This window comes from Spermophilus citellus (genome assembly GCF_964194105.1).
Source record: "Spermophilus citellus genome assembly, chromosome: 6".
NCBI classification, from domain to species: Eukaryota; Metazoa; Chordata; class Mammalia; order Rodentia; family Sciuridae; genus Spermophilus; species Spermophilus citellus.
In genome coordinates, this window is record NC_138187.1 from 27952022 (window position 1) to 27975386 (window position 23365).

General features: G+C 50.4%; 1 protein-coding gene across 1 annotated transcript; it reads left to right on the forward strand.

The window, feature by feature from the left end:
• The first annotated feature begins 15323 nt into the window (after positions 1-15323).
• Positions 15324-16328, forward strand: CLDN3 (claudin 3). The gene has a single exon (XM_081299989.1). The coding sequence runs from the start codon at positions 15525-15527 to the stop codon at positions 16182-16184; it is 660 nt and encodes a 219-aa protein (XP_081156115.1). The 5' UTR covers positions 15324-15524; the 3' UTR covers positions 16185-16328.
• The last annotated feature ends 7037 nt before the right edge of the window (positions 16329-23365 follow it).

Consider the following 23365-nt stretch of genomic DNA (forward strand, 5'->3'; position numbering starts at 1 on the left):
ATCCCAGCCACTCCCAAGGCTGAGGCAGGAGGATCACGAGTTCAAGGCCAGCCTGGGCAACGTAACAAGACCCTGTCTCAAAATTAAAAAAAATGTAAAGGGCTGGGGGAGTGACTCAGTGGTTGAGAACCCCTGGGTTCCATCCCCAATACTTAAAAAAAAAAAAAAGAGTGTTCCCACAACCTTCTCTTGAGTCTGATTAATTTGCTCAAGAAGTTCACAGAACTCAGGGAGACACTAACTTCTGTTGACTAGTTTATTATAAAGGATATTACAAAGGATTTACAGGGTGAGGTGTGGGGACAGGGACACAGACCTCCCTTCCCCTTTCCAAGTGCTCTACCCTCCAGAAATCCCCACTTGTTTGGCCATCCCAAAGTCGCTGAATCCTGTCTTTGGGGTTTTTATGGACACTTCCTTGTATAGGCCTGACTGAAACATGGATGCCCTTATCGAGGTGCAACTGGACACAGAGGGTATGTCCTCCCGCTAATAGGCCAGGCGGGAGACCCAGCAAGGCTTGTCTGTTCAGATTCTTCTTGGCCTCTGTGCAGACATCCTTCCTCCCAGGTATGGGGCAGGAGCCCTCTGGAATGAGGGTCCTTACGATTTCTTATCAGATGAACCTCCTTTTGGCCAATTCCAAGGAAGCCTGAAGAAGACTGGAATTTCTATGACCTGCCTTGGGGAGGGTATTATCAGCCATAAAGCATGGACAAAAACCAAGACAGACAGACAGTCATCATAACATCACAGATATCAACTGCAAGACCACTTATGCAAAAAATGTTAAATGCACCACCCGGTTCTCTGCCTTGTGAATGAATGTGTATCTAAGTTAATATAAAACGTGAGGTTGAGGGTGTAGCTCAGGGTAGAGCATGTCCTTAGCCTGAGCCAGGCTGTGGGTGCAACCCCAACACCACACATATTCAGGCAGGTAGCTGGGACGCTGACCGAAGGACAGTGTTACACCCTGAAAGAAAGAGAGTGAATGGGGGGCCGGCCGGAAAGGGGTACAGGAGGAGCTTCCGCTAAATGTTACTACTGGTTAAATCTGAGTGGTAGGCCCATGGTTGTTTCTTATATTATGTTTTTTAATACTTTCCTGTGCATTTGAGATATCTCATAACTTTAAAAAAAAAAAAAAAATATATATATATATATATATATATATATATATATATATTTTTTTTTTTTTTTTTTTTTTTTTAAGAGGGGGATAAGGCAATTTGATAGACAAGCTGTAAGATGGCAGGCTGCCATCTTGGTTTCCGACTTGGCTCGACTTGGGCAAGCCCAGAGGGTCCTTGAGCTGTATACACACACAGCCCAGACTGCTGTCCAGGACCTGTGATCAGAGTCAGTCACCTCAGTCACTGCAGTGACTCCCTTTGCCTGTTCTTATAATAGGGGCATAAGAAGCCCAAACTGGCCAAGAGGCTCCCTCCTTCCAGAGACGCACTATCATCAGCAGGCCCCCAGATAGCACCCTTTCTTTGCTACATTCCTAGAACCAGGAAATAAAACTCTTTCAAGAGTGGTCACTGGCTGGACACAGGGGCAAATGGCTATAATTCCAGTGACTTGGGAGGCTGAGGCAGGAGAATCACAAGTTTAAGGTTGGCCTGAGCAACTCAGGGAGACCCTAAGCAACTTAGCAAGAATGTGTCAAAACAAAAAGTAAAAAGGGCTGGGAATGTCGTTTAGTGGTAGAGCATCCCTGGCCACAGGAGAGATGGCGCTCCACGGAAGCTCTCCTGCAAGACTATCGCAGTCTTCAAAAGGGCATCTCTTTGTTCAATCCTCAGTACGGAAAAAAAAAGTGGGTCACTGGCTATTGCACCCTAAATTTTGCCCCTTGGTTCCTGGACCCACACGTAACTCTTATGATCTGTAGACCTAATCCAGGCTTGATGTCACATCCACAAAGCACAATCCAGCCTTGAAGACGAGATGAAAGGAGTTCCCCACCCCACACGTACCTTTTGAAGGACATCTGAACCCCAGACAACTGGAGAAATATATCGACTTTTTAAAAGGAAGGGTGTCAAGGGATCCCGATGTATATACAGGGCACTCCTACACAGATGAGCTTCTGCGTCCTTTCTTCCGATGACTGGTTCTAAGCCAGTCTTCTAGAAGTCACCTCCAAAACCTCTCTCCCACCGCAGCCTACAGGGCTGTGTTCCTCCTCCCCAAATCCCAACCCTTCCCAGCACCTCCTATACAGATCACACCTGTCCTTCCTCCTTAGCAGACCAGAGAAGGGAACCACACACCTGTGTTCTGGCCACAGGAGAGATGGCGCTCCACGGAAGCTCTCCTGCAAGACTACCGCAGTCTTCAAAAAAGCATCTCCTTGTCCTGTGAGGCCCGTGCCCCGGGGTGGTGCCCTTCATGATAAGGGTAGGGATTCTCCAGACATCTCCCCACTGTTCTTTTGCTATTAGGGACCCTGGGGATCGAATGTGGTGCTGAAGGCTCATCAGAGTAGCCTACAGGTTTTCTGGGTCCATGAGCTGTGGTAGTAACAGAGGCAGGAGAGGCATGTCCTCACCTCCAGATCTCCAGGAAACCCCTACTTCTGGGAGAAGGTCACCCATCGCTGGCTGGTCCCTTGGGAAGGCAGGTGTCCTACTGGATTCTGGATCGATGCTATTTTGAAGGCAGTGACTATGGCGGCAGCCTTGGTGAGAGAAGGCATTTGTGGCCTCTGACAAAGGTTCTCTGCCTGGTGAAACTTCAGTCAGGCCCTGAGCCATTTCCCGGGAGCCCGTGCACATCCTTGTAAACAAGCTTTAGCAAAGAGCCCCACTAGGCACTTGGGCTCGAACGCCCCAATCTGATCACCCTCCACAGCTGGTCAGCTTTCTTGGCCTCCGTCCTCCAGGCGATGTCCCCTCCCCTGGCCTGCCTTCAGCAGGAATCCTGCCAGGTGGGCTTAGCCAAGTCCTCTCACCCTGAAGCCCTCTGAGTCATTCCCCATCGCTGCCCCCACCCTGCTCTCTGGCTATAAAGTCCCACTTGCCTGGGCTGTACCTGGAGTTGAGTTCAGTCTCCCGGGGCAGGCCCCATTGCAGGTACCCACCATGGCAGTCCTGAATAAAGTCTTTCTTCCTATGCTTAATGAGTGTCATGGAATAATTTTTCTTTTCTTTCTTTTTTTTTTCTTTTGCACCAGGGATTGAATACAGGGGTGCTTAACCACTGAGCCATATCCCCAGCCCTTTTTTATATTTATTTAGAGACAGGGTGTCGCTGAGTTGCTTAGGGCCTCGCTAAGTTGCTGAGGCGGCCTCTGAACTAGAGATCCTCCTGCCTCAGTCTCCCTAGCGACTGGGATTACAGGCGTGAGCCACCGTGCCCAGCACTTAATTACTTACTCTCTGTCTCTGTCTCCGTCTCTCTCTCCCCAGTGCTGGGGATGGAACCCGGGCCTCAGTGTGCTAGGCAAGCACTCCACCACTGAGCTACACTGAGGACTTTTACTTCTAACAACTCTCTCTTGCCCCCATGGCCACTGTGGTCCCAAGTACAGCAGATACTAGGCCAGCTAGGGAAGAAATGGCTGCCAGCCATTTGGGGGCTGTTCATTGGCCCACAAAGTCACTGGAGTCCCTTCAGCAGCCAGACGTCCCTTTGGGCTGGAGCTCGAGAGTCAGGCTGCGGTGTGGCCCCATGAGGGAACTGGCCTTTGCCAGAGATAAGGCAAGAGCCCAGCGGTGCAGTAACCGCTGATAGGGCCTATCTTATATCAACTACTCTCTCCCTGGCCTCGGCCTCGGAAAGCTGCTTTGTTTAACTTTGTGCTGTTTGGATGAAGATATGATAAGGTCCCCAAGGTTTAAATAAACTTGGAAGTCAACAGAGTCTAATGCCTCCATCCCCTGGGAGGACGCTTAGAGACACAAGCACAGGTGGCCCTGTGAGGCTGGGGACCCCCAGGCCTCTCATCCCCCCTCCCTGGTAGTCCCCTCCCCACTGCCAGCCCCAGCCTCAATCCAAACCAGTTCCCTGGCATTTCTTTCTTCCTTTTTAAAAAGTTAATTAATTAATTTGTTCTAATTTGCTATACATGACAGCAGAATGCATTTCGATTCCTAGTACACACGGAGCATAATTTTTCATGTCTCTGGTTGTACACAAGGTAGAGTCCCACCGTCCGTGTCTTCATACATGTATCTAGGGTAATGACATCGTCTCACTCCACCATCTCTCCTACCCCCGCTTCCTTTCTGTTTTTCTGTCATTGCCAATAAAGGATCCAGGGCCAAACACCTAACTGGAAAGGCTAAGCCAGGGGTCTCAAATGGAAACAGTCACAGGAACCGAGCAGGGACCTTGAATGTGTCCTCTGCAGGAGACAGCGCTCCTAACACCCTAATCCCTGCGACAAACCTGCAGACAAGGACATAAGATGTTTTGTTCTGATATTTGGCTTTTGACCCCAGTTCCTAACACATCTCCTAAGTCCCTTGGAAGTTCCTGGGCGATGGGGGACTTTTTTTTTTTTTTTTGTACTAGGGATTGAACCCAGGGGAGCTTAACCACTGAGCCACATCCCCGGCCCTTTTAAATATTGTAGTTAGGGACAGCATCTCGCTGAGTGGCTTAGAGCCTCCCTAAATTGCTGAGGCTGGCTTTGAACTCGAGACCTCCTGCCTCAGCCACTGGGATACAGGCGTGCACCACCGCGCCCAGCTGAGAATCTTTCATTGTAATGAGGAGATTCTTAGTGGGTTCCTGGGTAGCGTCAGGATAGGGACCCCTTCCCTGCACTCCTCAAGATCAGAGGATTGGAACTTTCAGTCCTACCCTCTCAACCTCCCAGATAAAGAGAGGCTGAAGGCAGAGTTGATGGCCCTTGGCTAATGATGCGATCAAGTAGGCCCATGTCATGAAGCCACCATAAACTCCAAAGCACAGGGATCAGGGGGCTTCTGGGTTGCTGCACACCTGGGAGTTTCTGGAGGGGGTGCACCCAGGGAAGGGGTGGGACCTACACACCCCTCCCCACCCACCTGGCCCTGTGCACCTCCTCCAGTGGATGCTCACGCCATCCTTTCTAATAAATAAGTAAATGCGAGGGACACATGTCCCCGGATCCTCTGAGCCACTTCAGCAAATTAATCCAACCAGAACTGAGTCCACCGGTGTCTGCGGAAATGACTGTTGGTGGGACCAAATCCCTGCACCTCTGGTGACCACAAGTGTGGTGTCGGGCGGCAGGTGTGAGCACAGAGTAGGAAGCCGTTTGGTGTCCCCACATCAAGCAGCGGGGACTTCCAAATGTGAGAAGCAGAAACGGACATGCGTTTCCCTCTTCCTTCTGCCAAATAAAAGAAAATCCCTGGACATCACAGATAAAACAGGCACGAGCAGACGTGGAGGGACAAGCAGGCCAGCCAGGGACCTCTGGACCCAAAGACACGTGTCACCTGCAGCCCAGCAGCACATGGCGCACACCACCGGGCGGGGCTGGGGGTGCAGACACGGGCCAGGTGCCATGAGAGGCATCCAGCTCGCTGCTGGACCTGCAGGAGCCTCATTGTCCTGGACACCCTGCAGGCTGCCTGGACTTCCAACATCTTGTGACCGGAACAGAGCCCCCCAGTACCTCCAGCAAGGTAGCATCACACCCCGGGCTCCCTGCAGTGTCCACAAAGCCCACATGGGGAGCCTGGGCAGGCAGTGATGAGGCACCAACCCTATTTCCCACTGGGTCCCTGTCAGAGGAGGCCACCCCGAGAGCTGGAATTCCCACCCCGGCCAACAGGAATCAGAAGTTCCTCCCCCCACTGCCCCAGATACCACTCAAGACTGAACAGGGACCCTGGACTTCTACCTGTCAGTGACAGGAACTGCCTTGCCCTTCTCCTACCAGAATGATGTCACCATCAAATCACTAAGACAAAGGCTGCCAGAAGATCCAGAGTCTCCCAGCACAAAATGAAAGATTCAATTGAAAATCACTCCTCACTAGAATGAGGAGGGTCTCACACTGAATGAAAAAAAAAGACAATTGTAGATCCAACACCAACATGACAGATGTTAGAATCTCTGACAAGGGACACAGTGGCACACTCCTGTGATCCTGGGCTACTCCGGAGGCTGAGGCAAGAGGATCAAAAGTTTGAGGCCGGGGGCTGGGATAGTGGCTCCGTGGTAGAGCACTTGCCTAGCATGTGCAAGGCACTGGGTTCGGTTCTCAGCACCGCATATAAATAAATAAAATAAAGGTCCTTTGACAACTAAAAAATATTTTTAAAAAAAGTCTCAGGCCAGCCTCAGCAACTTGAAGACATCCCATTTGCAACTTAGCGAGACCCTGTCTCAAAACTTAAAAAAAAAAAAAAATTAAAGTGGGGGCTAGAGATGTGACTCAGTGGTAAAGCATCCCTGGGTTCAATCCCCAGTACCAAAAAAAAAAAAAAAAAAAAGACAAAGATCATTTAACCACCCATGATAAAGTGATTCAATGGGCAATTATGAACAAATCTGAAAAATGGAAAAAAAAACAGAATGCCTCAGCAAAGAAAATTCAGTAAAGAAATAGGAGACATAAAGAAGAACCAAATGGAAATTTATAATTGAAAAATACAATAACTGGGGGCTGGGGTTGTAGCTCAGTGGTGGGGCACTTGCCTAGCATGCATGAGGTGCTGGGTTCAATTCCCAGCACTGCAAAAATTAAAAAAATAATAATAATAACTGAGGGCTGGGGTTGTGGCTCAGTGGTAGAGCGCTTGCCTACCACGTGTGAGGCCCTGAGTTCGATCCTCAGCACCACATAAAAATAAATTAATTAATTAAATAAAGGTATTGTGCCCAACTACAACTAAAAAATAAATATTTTTAAAATGATAATAATAACTGAAATTAAAAGGCTCAATAGATTTTTTGGTAACAGAATGAAGGAGACTAGAGAGTCAGTGGGTTAGGGAGAGGGAGACAGAATTAGAGAGTCTCCCCGGGAGGATCACCAACGAGAAATTAGGCTGAGAAGATGCAGGAACAGAGAGGTTAGGAGTACGTGAGACCAGAAAAAAAGATGTCAACTTTCCTTTTTGTTTTTTGTTTTGTTTTGTTGGTACCGGGGTGCTCAACCACTGAGCCGCATCCCCAGCCCTTTTTATATTTTATTTAGACACAGGGCCTTGCTAAGTTGCTGAGGCTGGCTTTGAATTCGCAAGCCTCCTGCCTCAGACTCCAGAGCCTCTGGGATCACATGCACACGCTACGTGCTTGGCACAAACTTCTGTGTCTCAGGGGGAGAAGAAAGAGGACCAGGCTGGTCGAAATGATGGCTGGAAACTCTCCACTTTCCCAACAGACACAACCTACAGGGGCAAGAAGCTAAGAAAATCCCAAAGAAGAAAACCCCAAAGACAATCCCACCGAGATATGCCATAAATAAATTGCTGAAATCAGAAGCCTGAGGGGGAAAACTGTAAAGTAACCACTTTACCTAAAAGGGTGAAAGCAAATTTATCACCAGAAACCACAACGGCCAGAAGAAAGTGATGTGATACTTTTTCAAGTACAGAAAGAAAAAGACCTAGAAAATCCTATATTCAATGAAAATCTCCTTCAGAAGTGAAGAAAGAAAACAAGACATTCTCAGATACAGGAAAATTAAGAGAATTTGTCAAAAGCAGACAATTTCTAAAGGAGAGTCTCTAAACAGAAGGAAATGATAAAAAAAATAGAACATCAAAAAAGAAAATAAATATATAAGTTAGACATGAATAGACAAAAGAATTCTGAAGGAACAGAGTTGGAGGACTTGTGCTTCCTGATTTCAAAACCTACTGCAAAGCCTTGGGACATAGTTTGGTGGTTTCTTGAAATGCTAAATAAGCAATTACTATATAAAACAGTGTGGTAATGACATCAATACGGACGTACAGAGCAACACAACAGCATAGGAGACTCACGTAGGAAAGGAACAGACATAGCACCCAAACATTTTCAATAAGAGCCCCAAAACCATTCAACGCAGAAAGGATGCTCTTTACCCAGGCACGGTGGTGCACGCCTGTAATCCCAGCGGTTCAGGAGGAGAATCTGGAGTTCACAGCCAGCCTCAGCAATTCAGTGAGGCCCTAAGCAACTCAGCAAGCCCTGTCTCTAAAAATAAAACATAAATAAAAGGGCTGGGGATGTGGCTCAGTGGTTAAGCACCCCGGGTTGAATCCTTGGTATCAAAAAAGAAGGAAAGGACAATCTTTTCAACAAGCAGTAATGGGAAAATTATAGTTGTAGATGGACAGAATGCCTTTATTTTATTGCTTATTTTTATGTGGTGCTGAGGATTGAACCTAGTGCCTCATGCATGCTAAGCAAGCACTCTGCCACTGAGCTATAACCCCAGCCCCAGTAATGGGAAAATTATACAGCCACATGCAAGAAAATGAAATTGGACCCTTACCTAGTACCATGCATAAAAAATTAACTCAAAATGGATCAAAGACCTAAAAATACTAGTTATGGTGGTGCACACCTGCAATCTCAGGTACTTAGGTGGGAGGCTGAGGCAGGAGGATAACAAGTTTGAGGCCAGCCTCAGAAGCTTAGTGAGGCCCTAAACAACTTAGTGAGTCCCTGTCTCAAAACAAAAAAATAAAAAGGGCTGGGGATGTGGCTCAGACAGTTCAGTGAAGAAAATACACAGATGGCAAATAAGCACATGCAAAGATATGTCACATCTTTAGCTACCGAGAAAATTCAAATTAAACAGCAATGAGATACCACTTCACAGCTATCGGGATGACTGAAGAGAAAAATGGCGTCAATACCAAATGCTGCTAGTAAGAATGTGGAGAAACCAGATGCTCCATACCGGTGACAAGGCCAAGTGGTCCAGGCCCTGGGACATAGTTTGGTGGTTTCTTGAAATACTAAATACGCAGTTACTATACAACCCAGAAATTGCACTCGGCACTGATCCCATTAAAAGGAAGATTTGTCGTCACCCCAAATCCTGTTCATGGATGTTTATTGCTATTTTTATTGATCAAAGCCTCAACCTGGAGATTGACAGATATCCCTAGACCAAAATATGTACACCCACACCACAGAATACTACTCGGCTATGAAAAGGAATGAATTACTGATACACGTAACAATCCAGTTGAATCCCCAGAGAATCATGCTGAATGAACAAAGCCAACCCCGAAGGGTTATGCACATATGATCCCATTTATGTGATATCCTTGAAATGACAGAAGTATAGAAATGGAGAACAGATCAGGGGCCAAAGAGGGCTGAGGTTAGAGATCAAGTAGGTGTGGCATGTTGACCTCCCATCCGTGATATTGTACTATAATTTTGCAAGCTGTTACCATTCAGAGAAACTGGGCAAAGGGCAGTAGGGTCTGTAGGATTTTTTTTTCTCCTCCTAGTGCTGGGATCGGGCCCAGGGTTTTGAGCCTGCTAGTCGAGCACCTTCTTAAAATTGTAGGTGAATCTACAATAATCTCAAAATAAAAAGTTTAATTGAAACAAAAAAGATAGTATCTCTGCCGTACCAGCAGCAACAGAGTGTGCTTACCCCACTTACAAGTGTTCTATTTTAATTTTTCTTCTGTTTTTTTATATTTGTTCTGTTTAGATATACATGACAGGGGAGTGCCTTTGGACACATGATACATCCATGCAGTATAAGTTATTCTAATTAGGATCCCATTCTTTTTTTTTTTTCTTTTTAAGATAGAGTGAGAGAGGAGAGAGAGAGAGAGAGAGAGAGAGAGAGAGAGAGAGAGAGAGAGAGAGAGAGAGTTTTTTTTATATTTATTTTTTAGTTATTGGCGAACACAACATCTTTGTTTGTATGTGGTGTTGAGGATCGAACCCGGGCCGCACGCATGCCAGGCAAGCGCGCTACCGCTTGAGCCACATCCCCAGCCCCAGATCCCATTCTTGAGGTTGTGCATGGTCTTTCCCATTCCCATCTCCCTCCCTCCCTTCATTCCCCTTTGTCTAATCCAGTGAACTTCTGTTCTTCCCTCCCCACCACACACACTTCAATTTTTAGAACAACCTAATTTGCTAGTCAAACAAAACTCTTTGCAAATTGAATTCTGCCCGGGGCTGCAATTCACAACTCCGGTCCAAGCTCCCGAAACATCCTTTAGCACAGGAATCCAATGAGATTGACAGCCAAGTGTAAAATACACATTTAGTGACATGCATTATTGCTACTATTTATTTCTCAGCCTCACACACCAAACAAATGCCTCACACCACAGTCACATGCACAGCCCACCACAGATGCCATATGTTCTGATGTCCGAGTTCAGTCACATCACACATGCGCGCGCACACACACACACACACACACACACACACACACACCAGCACCACACTGACACCCAGATGCTGCAGCAAGTTAAAAAGGACACAGCGACTGCAGCATGCCTGGGTGGTGCCCTGAGCGACTCGACCCCAGGGCTCTACATGGTCTGTGCCCTGAGCCTGGGCATCTGGAGCCCCAAATTCCTCAAGCCCTAAGCTCCTCCCTCCTCGATTCTGATCTCCTGCAGCCTAGAGATGGCAGGATTCTGATCCTGTAGAGATTGCAGAGCACAGGCTGGGGCAGAAGAAAGTGGAGGAGTCCACAGGTGTCTCTGCCAGGAGGAAGTGGGCAGTGGGACCCGGGGTCTGCCCGTGGAGGGGTGGACACCAGGAGAGAGGGAGGGGCGGGCTGGCCCCCTGGCTCTGGGCGCTCTTCTCTAGCCGCCTCTACAGCGCATGCGGTCCTCTACCCACAGCGCCTGGTCACCCCTTCCCTGCCAGCTCCTGCCCCACTCCTGCAGCCCAGCCTTGGAACTCCACTTCCCTCCAGTCACAAAGTGCCTGCTTCAGGGTCCAGTCCTGGAGTGGCTGTCACACCTTGGGCCGTGCTGCTGCTTTTGGATAGGAATGTGGGTGGGGGTGTCCATTATGCCTGTAGATTCCAAGCCTTTTCCATTCCTAGACACCCTGACCCCACCCTCTTGGGCCCATGTCTACCCAAGCAACACACCCACACAGACAGACACACACCAAGGCCCCAGCACTACAGTGGCTTTTATTTTAACAGCTTAATGAGGTATAATTTCCATACCATGGAACTCACCAACTCAAATTGCACAACTCAATAGTTTTTGTTATGTTTTAAGGACTGATGCAACCACAGCACAATTAATGGAGAAGACTTTCATTACCCCAAAGGAAAAAAAATATACCCTTATCAGTCACTTCCCACTTCTAACAAAACCTTACCCCGGACCCCATCTTTATAGATTTCCCTAATCTGGATATTGTTTATAAATGGAATCATACAGTAGGTGCTCTTTTGTGAATGGCTTATTATATTCTTTTTTAGAAACCAAATAATATTCCATTGTATGGATATGTTACTTTTTTTTTCCTTTGGTACCAGGGATTGAACTCAGGGGCACTTAACCACTAAGCTACATCCCCAGGCCTATTTTGTATTTTATTTAGAGACAGGGGCTCACTGAGTTGCTAAGCACCTCCCTGTTGCTGAGGCTGGCTTTGAATTTGTGATCCTCCTGCCTCAGCCTCCCCAGATGCTGGGATTACAGGCATGCACCACTGTGCCAGGCTGAATATGCTGAATTTTTTTTTTAATCCATGGTACATTTGTTTATCCATTCATCAGCTGGTGGACATTTAGGTTGTTTCTACCTTTCAGCTATTATGCATAACGCTGCTATGAACATTCGTGTACAAGTTTTTTTTTCACGTGAACATATGTCTCCATTGCTCTTGGGTGAATACTGGAAGTAGAATTGCTAGGTCATATGCAAACTCTATGTCCAAACTTTTGAGAATCTGCCAGACTGTTTTCTTCAAGAGTGTGCACCATTTTACATTCCCACCTGCAGAGTCTGAGGGTTGCGATTGCAATTTCTCCACATCTTTGTCAACACTTGTTATGGTTAATGTTTTGATTACAGCCATCCTGGTGGGTGTGAAGTGGTATCTCTCTGCAGTTTTGTGGGTTTGTTTTTTTTTTTTTTTTTTTTTTGACCAGGGGCACTCAACCACTGAGCTACATCCCCAGCCCTTTTTAATTTTTTTTTTTAATTTTGAGATAAGGTCTTGATAAGTTGCTCAGGACCTCGTTAATTGCTGAGGCTGGCCTTGAACTCACAATCCTCCTGCCTCAGCCTCCTGAGCCGCTGGGATGACAGGCATGAGCCCCACACCCGGCAGATTGATTCCATTTCTTGGCTGCTGTGAATAGTGCTGATGCCTCCCGAACATGCTGAGTTTGTTTCCTCTGGACATCCACCCAGCGGTGGCACGGCTGGTCCTGTGGTGATTTCCTTTTCCGTTTTCGTGAGGGGCCGCCACCCTGTTTTCTATAGCTGCTGTACTAACACACCCTCCCGCCAGCAGTGTGCAAGGGTCCCCTTTCCCCCATCCCCTTTGGCACCTGCTGTCTTTGGCCATTCTAATTGGAGCGAGGCCACATCTCGTTGTGGTTTGATTTCCTTTCCTGTTTGTCACCTGGATCGTTTGTGTTTCTATATTGAGTTGTAAGGACCAGGGTAGATACTGAGCGCAATGTTGATTGGTGATCTGTTTGTCCAGAACCAAAGTCTTATTTGCCAAGTCCCTGAAGTTTGGCCCCTGGGCATGAAGCTCTCTGTCCTGCTTGCCCTGCCCAGCAGGTCTGTCTCACCCAGGCTCAAAAACAAGGCCCTTCGTTCCTGCCCATCCCTCTAACCCTAGCAGCACAGAATCAGCCCCTTCTCACAAAGAAGGCAATTGACACTCAGTATGGGTGGACAGGACCTGCTCAAGGTCTAATAACCCATGAGAGTGAAGTCAAGGTCAAATTCAGATCTGTCTGCCCACACTGCCCTCTGCCCACACCATTTCTCTGAACCTTTGCATACCCTGCCTGGGTTGTTTTCTGCCTCTTGGTACATTAAGGTTTTCTACTGTTGCCACCATCCTAAGAGGTGAGTCATGGAACATCATTTTCCTCACTTTACAAGGGAGGAAACTGAGGTTAGAGAAGATGACGTGACTCTCCCCAGCTGCAGAGTCAACAAGAGTCAGTCAGAGCCATGGCAGCCAACCCTGGCACAACTGGCTGTCCAGTGGAGGACCATGCTAGGGTCAAAAGCCCGCCACCTCAGCTCCCGACCTACTGCCTGGGGTAGAGGGGAGTCTACCTTTTTTCCTGGTCCAAAGCTACCCCCACTAAAAAGGACCTGGGCTACAGGAGAGCCACCTCCGCCCAGACCCAGCTGTGCCCTCTGGCACTCCCAGCCCTGCCCAACAGGCCCAGCCCAAGACCTTTGCCCTTGCAAGAAGAAGGACCCTGGTTTCCATGGGCCTCTGGCCCTGTTTACCTGAATCTTCTATCACTCCAGGCCAGGGCTCTTATGATTTGAGAGATGGGAAGCAACCCAGAAAACCCCTGAACCCAACTCATGGTCTTGCATTTTGGCAGAGGAGGTCTTGGTTTCCACTAGATTACAAACTCCACAACCACCTTGTCCAGGGAACACAGTGTGGGAGGGCCACAGCAGGTCAGGATGCAGAAACAAGAGAAGTCACTAAACCAACAATCAACTGAGAACAGTGCTGGGGTTGCAACAGAAATGACACCGGCAGCACTGGGGATATAGCTCAGGTGGTAGAGTGCTTGCCTTGATGCACAGGGCCCGGGGTTCAATCCCCAGCACCATAAGAAAAAGAGAAAGAAGAAAGAAATGACATCTGGCAAAAATTCGTGGTCCTCTTGGAACAGACTGAGAAAAACAATAAAATATTATAAGAAGAATATAGAGTGTGTCAGAAGGTATTAAACTGCTAAGGAGCCTGGCATGCTGGTGCAGGCCTGTAATCCTAGCAACTCAGGAGGCTGAGGCAGGGGCCAGCCTGGGCGACTTGGTGAAATCCTGTCTCAAAATATTTTTAGAAAATATATAGAGGGCTGGGGATGTGGCTCAAGCGGTAGCACACTCACCTGGCATGTGTGTGGGGGTTGGGTTCGATTCTCAACACCACATAAAAATTTTTAAAAAATAAAATAAAGATATTGTGTCCACCTAAAACTAAAAATAAATTTAAAAATTCTAAAATTTTTCTGAAACTCGAGGAGACTATAAAATACGAAAAGGGACAGGTCATTGTGAGCTAAGTAGCTGCAATTTTAAATAAGGTGGTCAGGGATGACCTTGTTGGGCACAAAACCTAAAGGGGGAAAAGTAAGCCAGAGTGTCCATGCAGAGGGGACAAGTGGAGGGGCCAACAAGTGCGGGGCCTTGAGGCAGGAGCCCTGGCACGCCGGAACAAAAGCCGGGAGACCCCCGTGCTGCGGTGAGGGGAAGAGGCGATTGTGGGAGATGGCAGGACCCCCCCCCCCAGGCCAAGTCTGAGAGGCTCCGAGCTGGTGGGGAGCGCACAGGGCTGGGAGCAAGGTCTGAGCGGGTGTTTCTGACTTTTCATTTTTGCCTGAATTAAATCTTTCACCACCACTTCATTCAAGTTCCCCGTAGAACTCACTCGGGGCCCAAAGGAGGGAAGAGGAGTCTCGGTAGGGGAGGGAACTCCGTGGGGGAAGGTGGCTGCTGGGAGGGAAAGGCATCCAGGCTCACCGCCAGCGGAGGGGGCTGGACCCGGGCTGGAGAATTTGAGTTCAGCACCAGTCTCGGTGACCCGGGTCCCTCAGCAGGCAGTCCCCGGCTTCCGAGCCCACCTCCAGGCCTGAGCAACCCCACCGGCCCGGATGAGGCGGGCAGATACAAGACTTGAGCTGTTTTCAAGGCTGGAAGGACCCCGAGCAGGTGCGCAGTCGCCGGTTCCAACCAACGGCCGCGGCCACGCCCCCGCCGGCGCTCCCGGGCTGAGCAGTCCCAAGAGTTGGCCGCGCCCCCATCCCACGCCTCCCGCTCCTTAGGCGCGGAAAACGGCAGGGGTGGGAAGGGTACTGGAAGTCAAGCAGTTTGTGGTTTGCACTCCAAATCCTTGAACCACTCGTTGCCCCTCCTGCCCCAGGGAATTTTTTTCTGAGCTTGGGGACAAAGAGCGAGGAGCGGGGTTGGGGAGAGCCCGCAGGTCCCGCCCTTAGCACCCCCCACCCGGGCACACACCGCTCCTGGCCAAGTCCTTCCTCCCAAGGCACTTGGTGAAAGTGGGAGGGGGGCCACGTCACTGTCCCCAGGCCTGGGAGACCGCGGCTCCGCCTCCCCCCCCCGCCCCCGCCGGAGCTCTGGGCACCAAGCTAAAAGTAACCGGCCCCAGCCCAGAGCCAGCCCAGTCCCCGCGCCCGCCCACAAAGCTACAGGTGCAGGTGCAGGGGCAGCCGCGGCGCCAGCGCGCAGAGCCGAGCCGTTAGCGCGCGCCGTCGGTGAGTCGGTCAGTTTGTCCGTCGCTCCGGGCGTTGGTCTGTGTGTCAGCGCGCCGCGGCTCCAGCCCAGGCCCAGCGGCACGCGGCCTCATTCCTCCCAGCACCCGGAGTCGCCGGTAGAGCCGGCTTCGGCACAGCAATCATGTCCATGGGCCTGGAGATCACCGGCACCTCGCTGGCCGTGCTGGGCTGGCTGTGCACCATCGTGTGCTGCGCGCTGCCCATGTGGCGCGTGTCGGCCTTCATCGGCAGCAGCATCATCACGGCGCAGATCACCTGGGAGGGCCTGTGGATGAACTGCGTGGTGCAGAGCACCGGCCAGATGCAGTGCAAGATGTATGATTCCCTGCTGGCGCTGCCGCAAGACCTGCAGGCGGCCCGCGCCCTCATCGTGGTGGCCATTCTGCTGGCCGCATTCGGGCTCCTCGTGGCACTTGTGGGCGCCCAGTGCACCAACTGCGTACAGGACGAAACGGCCAAGGCCAAGATCACCATTGTGGCTGGCGTGCTCTTCCTGCTGGCCGCCCTGCTCACCCTCGTGCCAGTGTCCTGGTCCGCCAACACCATCATCCGGGACTTCTACAACCCGGTGGTGCCGGATTCCCAGAAGCGGGAGATGGGCGCCGGTCTGTACGTGGGCTGGGCGGCCGCGGCAATGCAGCTGCTGGGCGGCGCGCTGCTCTGCTGCTCGTGCCCACCCCGCGAGAAGTACGCGCCCACCAAGGTCCTCTACTCCGCGCCGCGCTCCACCGGGCCCGGCATGGGCACCGGCACCGCCTACGACCGCAAGGACTACGTCTGAGGTGGCAAAAGCAGACAGAGTCCTCCGCCGCCACCAGGAGCTGGAGCTCCCACCATTCCGGCCTGCGGTCTTCAGTCGGAGATCGGCCCACCCCCAGGTGCCAGGCAGCTCTCAAGACGGACTGGGAGAGGCCGGCCCGGCGCCCCCTTCTCCAGCCGCCACCCCTTTTCGGACCAGAAAGCCGGACCGCGGGACCTAAGGACCGACCCGCATGAACAACAAAACCTCACCTTTTTTTGAGCGCCGGGCTGGGGTGGCCGCCGCTACTTGCCAGCCCCATCGGGCGCGACCCCCAAGCCCGCGTTGGGCAGGGACCGGCAGCCACGAAACGGGCCACTTGTTATTTTTCAATAAAAGTTTTTCCTTTTGCAGTTGCTGGCGCCTCCTTGTCCTGAGCGCCGGCGGTCCTTCACCTCCCTGCTGAGTGCCGCCTCGGGGGTCGCCCTAAGCTGGATTCCCCCTCTCCCGCTGGATGGAGCTCAGAACTGGACCGAGGTTCAGTAACGCGGGAGTGGGGGTGTAAATTGAGCGTGGTGCTCACTGGGTGGTCACTTGCCGACCCACTGGGAATTTGGGCGCTGAATCTACAGAGCCTGTGCGGCCAAAGCACAATCTAGAGAGTGGGGCACGCTGCAGGCTTGGCTGTGGGAGGTCAGGGGAAGGTGGCAGGGACCCTCCTCTCACAGGATGTGCCTGTTGGTTGTGCTTGGAGCTGGATCCTCCCCAGTGCCGCTGCACTTGACCGTCTCTGTGCGCTGTGTGAAAGAGCACATTTGATACTGTGATTTCATATTTGGAGAAAGAAAACAAAAAGACCTATTGTTTGAATTCAACTCACCACCAAAAGGAAAGCTGGGCAAAATCTCACCCGGAGGAGAGATGAGTACAAGATCCCATCTTCTTCCTGGGGCCCTCCAGAATGGGAAAGAGGGAGAACTGAGAATATACATCTCAAAGGGGCTAGAGGTCAACAATGTTGAGAAATACTTGTGTCTCAGAGACAGGTAAAGGGCTTAGTGCTCAGGCCCAGGGCTAGAGAAGAAAGACTCCTGTGCTCAGAAAAAGGTGGGAAAGAAAGGTAGGGTAGCAGTCATTTCTGTGAGATAGTGGGGCAGAAATAACACAGAGCAAGACAGGAAGGGCTCCAGGTACATGCTCTGCAGATGTCAGGGTGTTGTGTTTCATGTTAAATGAAGAATTGGGGGAGGGGGCTGGGGCTGGGGCTGGGGCTGGGGCTCAGCCGTAGATCCCTCACCTAGCATGGGCGAGGCCCTGGGTTCGATCCTCAGCACCACATAAAAATAAAATAAAGATACTGTGTCCATCTACAACTAAAAAATATAATATTTTTTAAAAAAGAATTTGGGGGGAGCCTGCTGATGTGGTACTAGCCTATAATCCCGGCCTCTCGAGAGGCTGAGGCAAGAGAATTGCAGTTTTAAAAAGATATGATTTGTTGGGGAGGAGAGCATGAGGTTGGGTGGAGGTGGGGCAGAATCTGAGCAGAGCAGTTAAGGAAGCAAGATTCCCTGGATTTGAGAGCCACTCAGATGTGCAGGGAAAGGCAGGAAAGGATCTAGGATAACCCACCCTCAATTTTCCACCAGATCAGAGATTGGATGGTGGTGCCATTTACCAAAAAATGAGCCCAGGTTTCTGGGGGAAGCTGATGGGTTCCATTGGGGGCATATTGAGTTGGGCGAACTCCTCCAGGACATTCTGGTAGAGACACCCAGGAAGCAGGAAGCAGGAGGGCGTGTGTTCCCAGGTCTGGTAAACTGGGAATGGTGAACATACATACAGATGGCAATCGAAACCTGGGAAAGCATGAGGTCAGTCCAGAAACCAAAAAGAGAAAGGAAAAAAAAAAAGTGTTTCAAGGAGGCGGTGTTTGCAACCGTGTCTCTAGGCTACCAAAGTGGTCAAGCAGATGAGGCCTGAGGAGTAGCCATGGGATTAGGAACCCCAGGGGTGGGCACAGGTGGCTTTAGCAGAAGGTGTCGGGGACAGAGGCAGCCGAGGGAAAAGTGAATGGGAGGTGGGAAGTCAAGGTGCAACCTGGAGACCACCTGTCCAAGAGGCAGGCTCATTGGGAGGGTTGGGGCTGGTGACTCAAAGGGGAGCAGGTGTCTGACATTGGGGAGACTTGAAATGATTTCCAAATGATTGGATCTTGAACTCGTTTTAGCCGCAGCAAAGCGAAAGCTCAGTAAAATCCTCGAGGCCCCTGGATTTCTAAGGAGAACACTTTAGCACCAGAAAAATTCTCATCTTGGTTAAGAAATGCCAACATGTTGTCACCTCCATGACCCAAGGAAGAGGAGGCGGGTTACTATTAATAGCAAGTGACCCCAGATTAGGGTCACTCCCCATAAGATCCCAGGAAAGGACTGGGCGGTTGGAAGACTGTCCCCAGCAGATTCCACTTAGAGAACACTCTTCTTGAGGGGGTGGGGCTCAGGAAGGGCGAAAGTGAACCTGTGGCCAGGAGGTGATTGACAGAAGGCTGGGGAAGCAGCTCGGTGAGAGGGAGGGCTCAGTGAGGGAGGGGCTTGGAGATGGGAGGGGCTGTTGAGGGAGGGGCTTGGAGGTGAGAGGCTTAGGGCTAGGAGGGAAGAAGGGAACTGAGGGAAGAGTTTTCTCTAGGCCTGTCTGGAATTTGGGGCAGTGGACAGAGGGCTAAAGTTTGTCCCTCCCTCCACCCCCAGCAAACCCATGCCAAGGGAGTCAGATTGCACCAAGCCAGAACTAAGGGACACTGGATGGCCTCTTTGTCCTGGTTACTTATTGACTATCAGCTTCAAGAGGGCAACCTGAACACTCCTCTCCCTGCCACGTTGAAGGCCAGTGCCAACCTGTGCCGGTAGCTCACCCAGTACCCCCAAACCAGAGGGGTATGACAGAGAAGGGAGACAGACCCATTCCTGTGTTGGGCAGGCAGGGATCGGGGGCCTCAGACTCTCCCCTGGCTGCCTACTGGTCTCCCCAAGCCTGGGCACCCCGGGAACCTCCTGAGGGAATGGGGGAGGGGGAGTAAGACAGTTCCCGGCTCCATCCTACACCCTCCCCACATGCTCCCACATCCTTGCCTGGCTTCAGGATCTATCCCAATTCAAGGCTTTTTCAACCTCTCTGGAGTCCAGGGCCCAGGTAGAGTCAGCACACAGACCCCAAGCTGAGGATGGTCCTGGGGAGGGGTCTCAGGAAGTTTCAGAGCAAAGAAAGACGTTTGGTGGCTAGGAACACACCCTGGGCTGGGAGCCAGGAGACCTCATTGCTAGGTCCTCTCCCTTATGGTTCTAGCCTTGCCCTCCCCTCCCGGGTCTCGGTTTCCTGTCATTTCCACAAGGGAGCTGGACCAGATGCCCCATGAGGTGCCATCTTCACCTCCTGCAGAGGATAATTAGCCAGAACCAAACACACCAGGGGCACTTTCCTCATCTACAAAATGAGTGTGATAATAGCATTGAGTTGGGTTAAGGAGTAGTTGAATGAGCCCCTGGTACCCCTTAGCCCATCTCTTCCCATCACCCACACACTACCCCATACTGTTGTTATGTTTGTCAGACTTCGCACCAGAAGGTCATCTCCCGAGGTCACCACGACAGTATCCTGAGCTTCTCTGTCTGCAGCACCCAGCAGGTGGCATAGGGAGGCTGGTCAGAGATGATTCTGGAATGAAGGCAGGCCTGCCTGCTTGCATGATGCTAGGTACACTGTAGGAGCTTAATTAACGTGTGTTCACGTGGTTAATATTTTGGTATATTCAATCAGGCAGGAGCTTGGGGACTTGGGGAAGATGGAGGATTTGTGAGAGAGTCCCTGGGTTTCTTCAAAATCCACAACCCTGGAGCCCCCTGCCAGGCAGCCCCGGGGCTTGTCTCACCCCACTTCCCACTTGTCCCCGGGGCATCCCAGACTTGCCACACCTGTTTGAGCTCTTCTTCCTGCTCAGAACAAAAGCCAAGTGCTTGGTCAAACAAACACTGTTATTGTGGCTCCCTCAAGGTCTGCTGCAGGCCTGAAAGGAGCACACTGCCTTTCTTTCTTCCCCACCAGGTTCCAGTAAAGGTCACCCGTACTACTGGTGAGCTGGTCAAATAGCCAGCAGGAGCTCCCAGTTCATCTGTAAGCAGGTGATTCCCTTGGTACTGGCAAGCCCCCCGAGGCTCACAATGTGATGGGACTGGTTTCAGGTCCTGCCACCCTCTGTCAATGACCTGCCAATCTTCATGTAACTTCTAGACGTACCCCCTCTCTTCACTTGAACTGCCATAGCTCCAGGGAACACCGCTGTCATTCTGTCATAGCCCCAGAGGCCCGGCTATGCCCCTTTCTAAGCCATTCACCACAGAACCATCTGGAATTGGACCATGTCCCTCCTTTATTAAAATCCTTCAGGCCCTCTTACTCCAGATGGCTCTTAGGACCCATCAGGCTCTGGCCTGCCTTGAGAGCCCCTCCAGGGGCAGGTCCTCCTGTGTCTCCACATGGTCCCACCTCCTCCCCACCCCAGCCACAAAGGCCGCCCCCCTGGCCATCCTTTCTCTCCTCCAAAGTCCTATGCCCGCTGGACCCTGGGTCTCAGCGCAGATTTTTCTTGGTACAGGCGCCCAATCTCACCTTACCCATGGGGCAAACTTAGAGGTTCCTTCTTGTCTCCGTTGAGGGAATGTTCCCTGATACCCCTGCATCCAGGAACACACCACAGCACTGGTCACTCTGGTCCACTGTCTCCTCTTCGCTTGTCTTCCTCCTGCCTCTGAACCCTCCATCTACGAGGGGCCCTGAACATTTTGTTGGCCTTTGTATACCCGCTGCCAACACTGAGCTGAGGCTCAATAAAGAGAAGCCAGGTGAGGCGGTGCCAGCCTGGAACCCCAGCAACTCAAGAGGCTGAGAAGGAGGATTGGAAGTTCAAGGCCATCCTCCGCAACTTAGTGAGGCCCTGTCTCAAAATTAAAAAATTAAAAGGGCGGGGAATGTGGCTCAGAGGTAGAGCACCCCTGGGTTCCATCCCTAATACTGCAAAAAAATAATTAATTAAAATAATCATAATAATGGGGAGGCATTGTCACCCAGCCTAGAGAAGCAGAGGGGGAAACCAAGCTACAGGAACGGGGCTGAGAAGCGGAGGGAGGGAAAGGATACTGCGCGGTAGCAACCTGTACAAGGACACCACCTCTGCTGGAAGGGCAGAGAACAGATTCAGAGGCCATAACTAGTATTTTTCATTAATTTTTTTAGTTGTCAATGGACCTTTATTTTATTTATATGCAGTGCTGAAAACTGAACCCAGCGCCTGCTCTCTACCATGGACTTACAGCCCCAGCCCCATAATGAGCATTTTGATGATATCCAATAAGAGAAAAATGCCGGGCGCGGTGGTGCATGCCTATAATCCCAGTGACTGAGGGGGCTGAGGTAGGAGGATCATAAGCTTAGAGCCAGCCTCAGCAACAGTGAGGTGCTAAGCAACTCAGTGAGACCCTGTCTCCAAATAAAAATACAAAATAGGGCTGGGGATGTGGCTCCTGAGTTCAATCCCTGGTACAAAAAAAAAAAAAAAAAGCAATAGGAGAGAAAATAATAATCCATTACAATTGCTGGGTGCAAGGATTGAGTGAACGTGGACAATATCACGTCTGACCTGCTAGATCCCAAGTTCGCTGACCACTGCACGTCCCTGCCTCTCCTCAGTATCTTCCTGTTGGGGTAACACATATCAGTACAACAGTTCTGGAGGACAATTTGTCCACTTCTATTAAAAAAAATAAAGTCTCTTGAGTCTGGGATTGTAGTTCAGTGGTAAAGCACTTGCCTAGTGTGGCTTGAAGCCCTAGGTTACATCCCCAGAACCACCAGGATTTTTTTTTCTAATTTTTTTTTTTTTTTTAAAGAGAGAGGAGAGAGGGAGAGAGAGAGAGAGAGAGAGAGATTTTTTTAATATTTATTTTTTAGTTCTTGGCGGACACAACATCTTTGTTGGTATGTGGTGCTGAGGATCGAACCCGGGCCGCACGCACACCAGGCGAGCGCGCTACCGCTTGAGCCACATCCCCAGCCCTTTTTTTCTAATTTTTAAGATAAATTCTCTTAAATATAAAAATACTCTGAGACCCTGCAATTTCACAAGAGAGGTTGTTTAGAAAACACCCTGTGCAAGGATGGGGCTATGCATTCCACCCACCCACAGACGACCAGACCAGAGCCCCAGCTCCAGAGGTGACTCATGGCTAGACCAATCCCATCATGGTGGGGGTTCTCTTTGCCTTTTGGTTTAGAGGGGCATGTGACAGTTCCAGCCAATGAGACAGGAGGGAAAGTCTGCTGGGAATTTGGTTTCTGCAATCCTATAGAAGAGGCACCTCCTCTTCTTCCCCTGGATGCTATCTTGTCTGATGGGGACCAGCTTGAAACCCAGAAGAGCCCAAGCACGAAGCCAGTGACACAGTTTGGAGAGGAGGAACCTGGAGACCCCTGGAAACATTTCCCACCCACTAATGGTGACCTCCCTGGGACCTCTGATTCCTCTAGATCTCTGCTTGTGGGAGATGCAGCTTATCACTTAAGCCCCAGTTTGACTTGGGGTTTCAGCCCAAGGGGTAAATACAACTCAGCCACCACAAAAAGAATCAGGTACAACAAATCGCACAAAGTGGGCTTGTGCGATTAAAGCCAACCTGAATCTTGGGGCTGGGGGTGTGGCTCAGAGGTAGAGCACGTGTTTAGCCTGTTGGAGGCCCTGGGTTCCATCTCCCACATCCTGAATTTGATCATTTTTTTAGATCCAGTATCAATTTACTATATATGCAAAAGAGAAGGGAGCACATTAAATAGAGAATTAGAAAAATGCAGAATATGCAAATTTCTGTTGAACAAACACCTTCAGACCCTCCTACCAAATTTTTTCCAAGAAAAAAATGAGATGTAGGGAGACCCTCTAGATCAAAAGGGCCCTTAAAAATACACACCCACACAGGGCCAGGCTCCAAGGCACATGCTGTAATCCCAGCAGCTCTGGAGGCTGAGACAGAAGGATCATAAATTCAAAGCCAGCTTCAGCAATAGCAAGAAGCTAAGGAACTCAGTGAGACCCAGTCTCTAAATAAAATACAAAATAGGGCTGGGGATGTAGCTCAGTGGTTGAGTGCCCAAGTTCAATCCCCAGTACTCCCCAA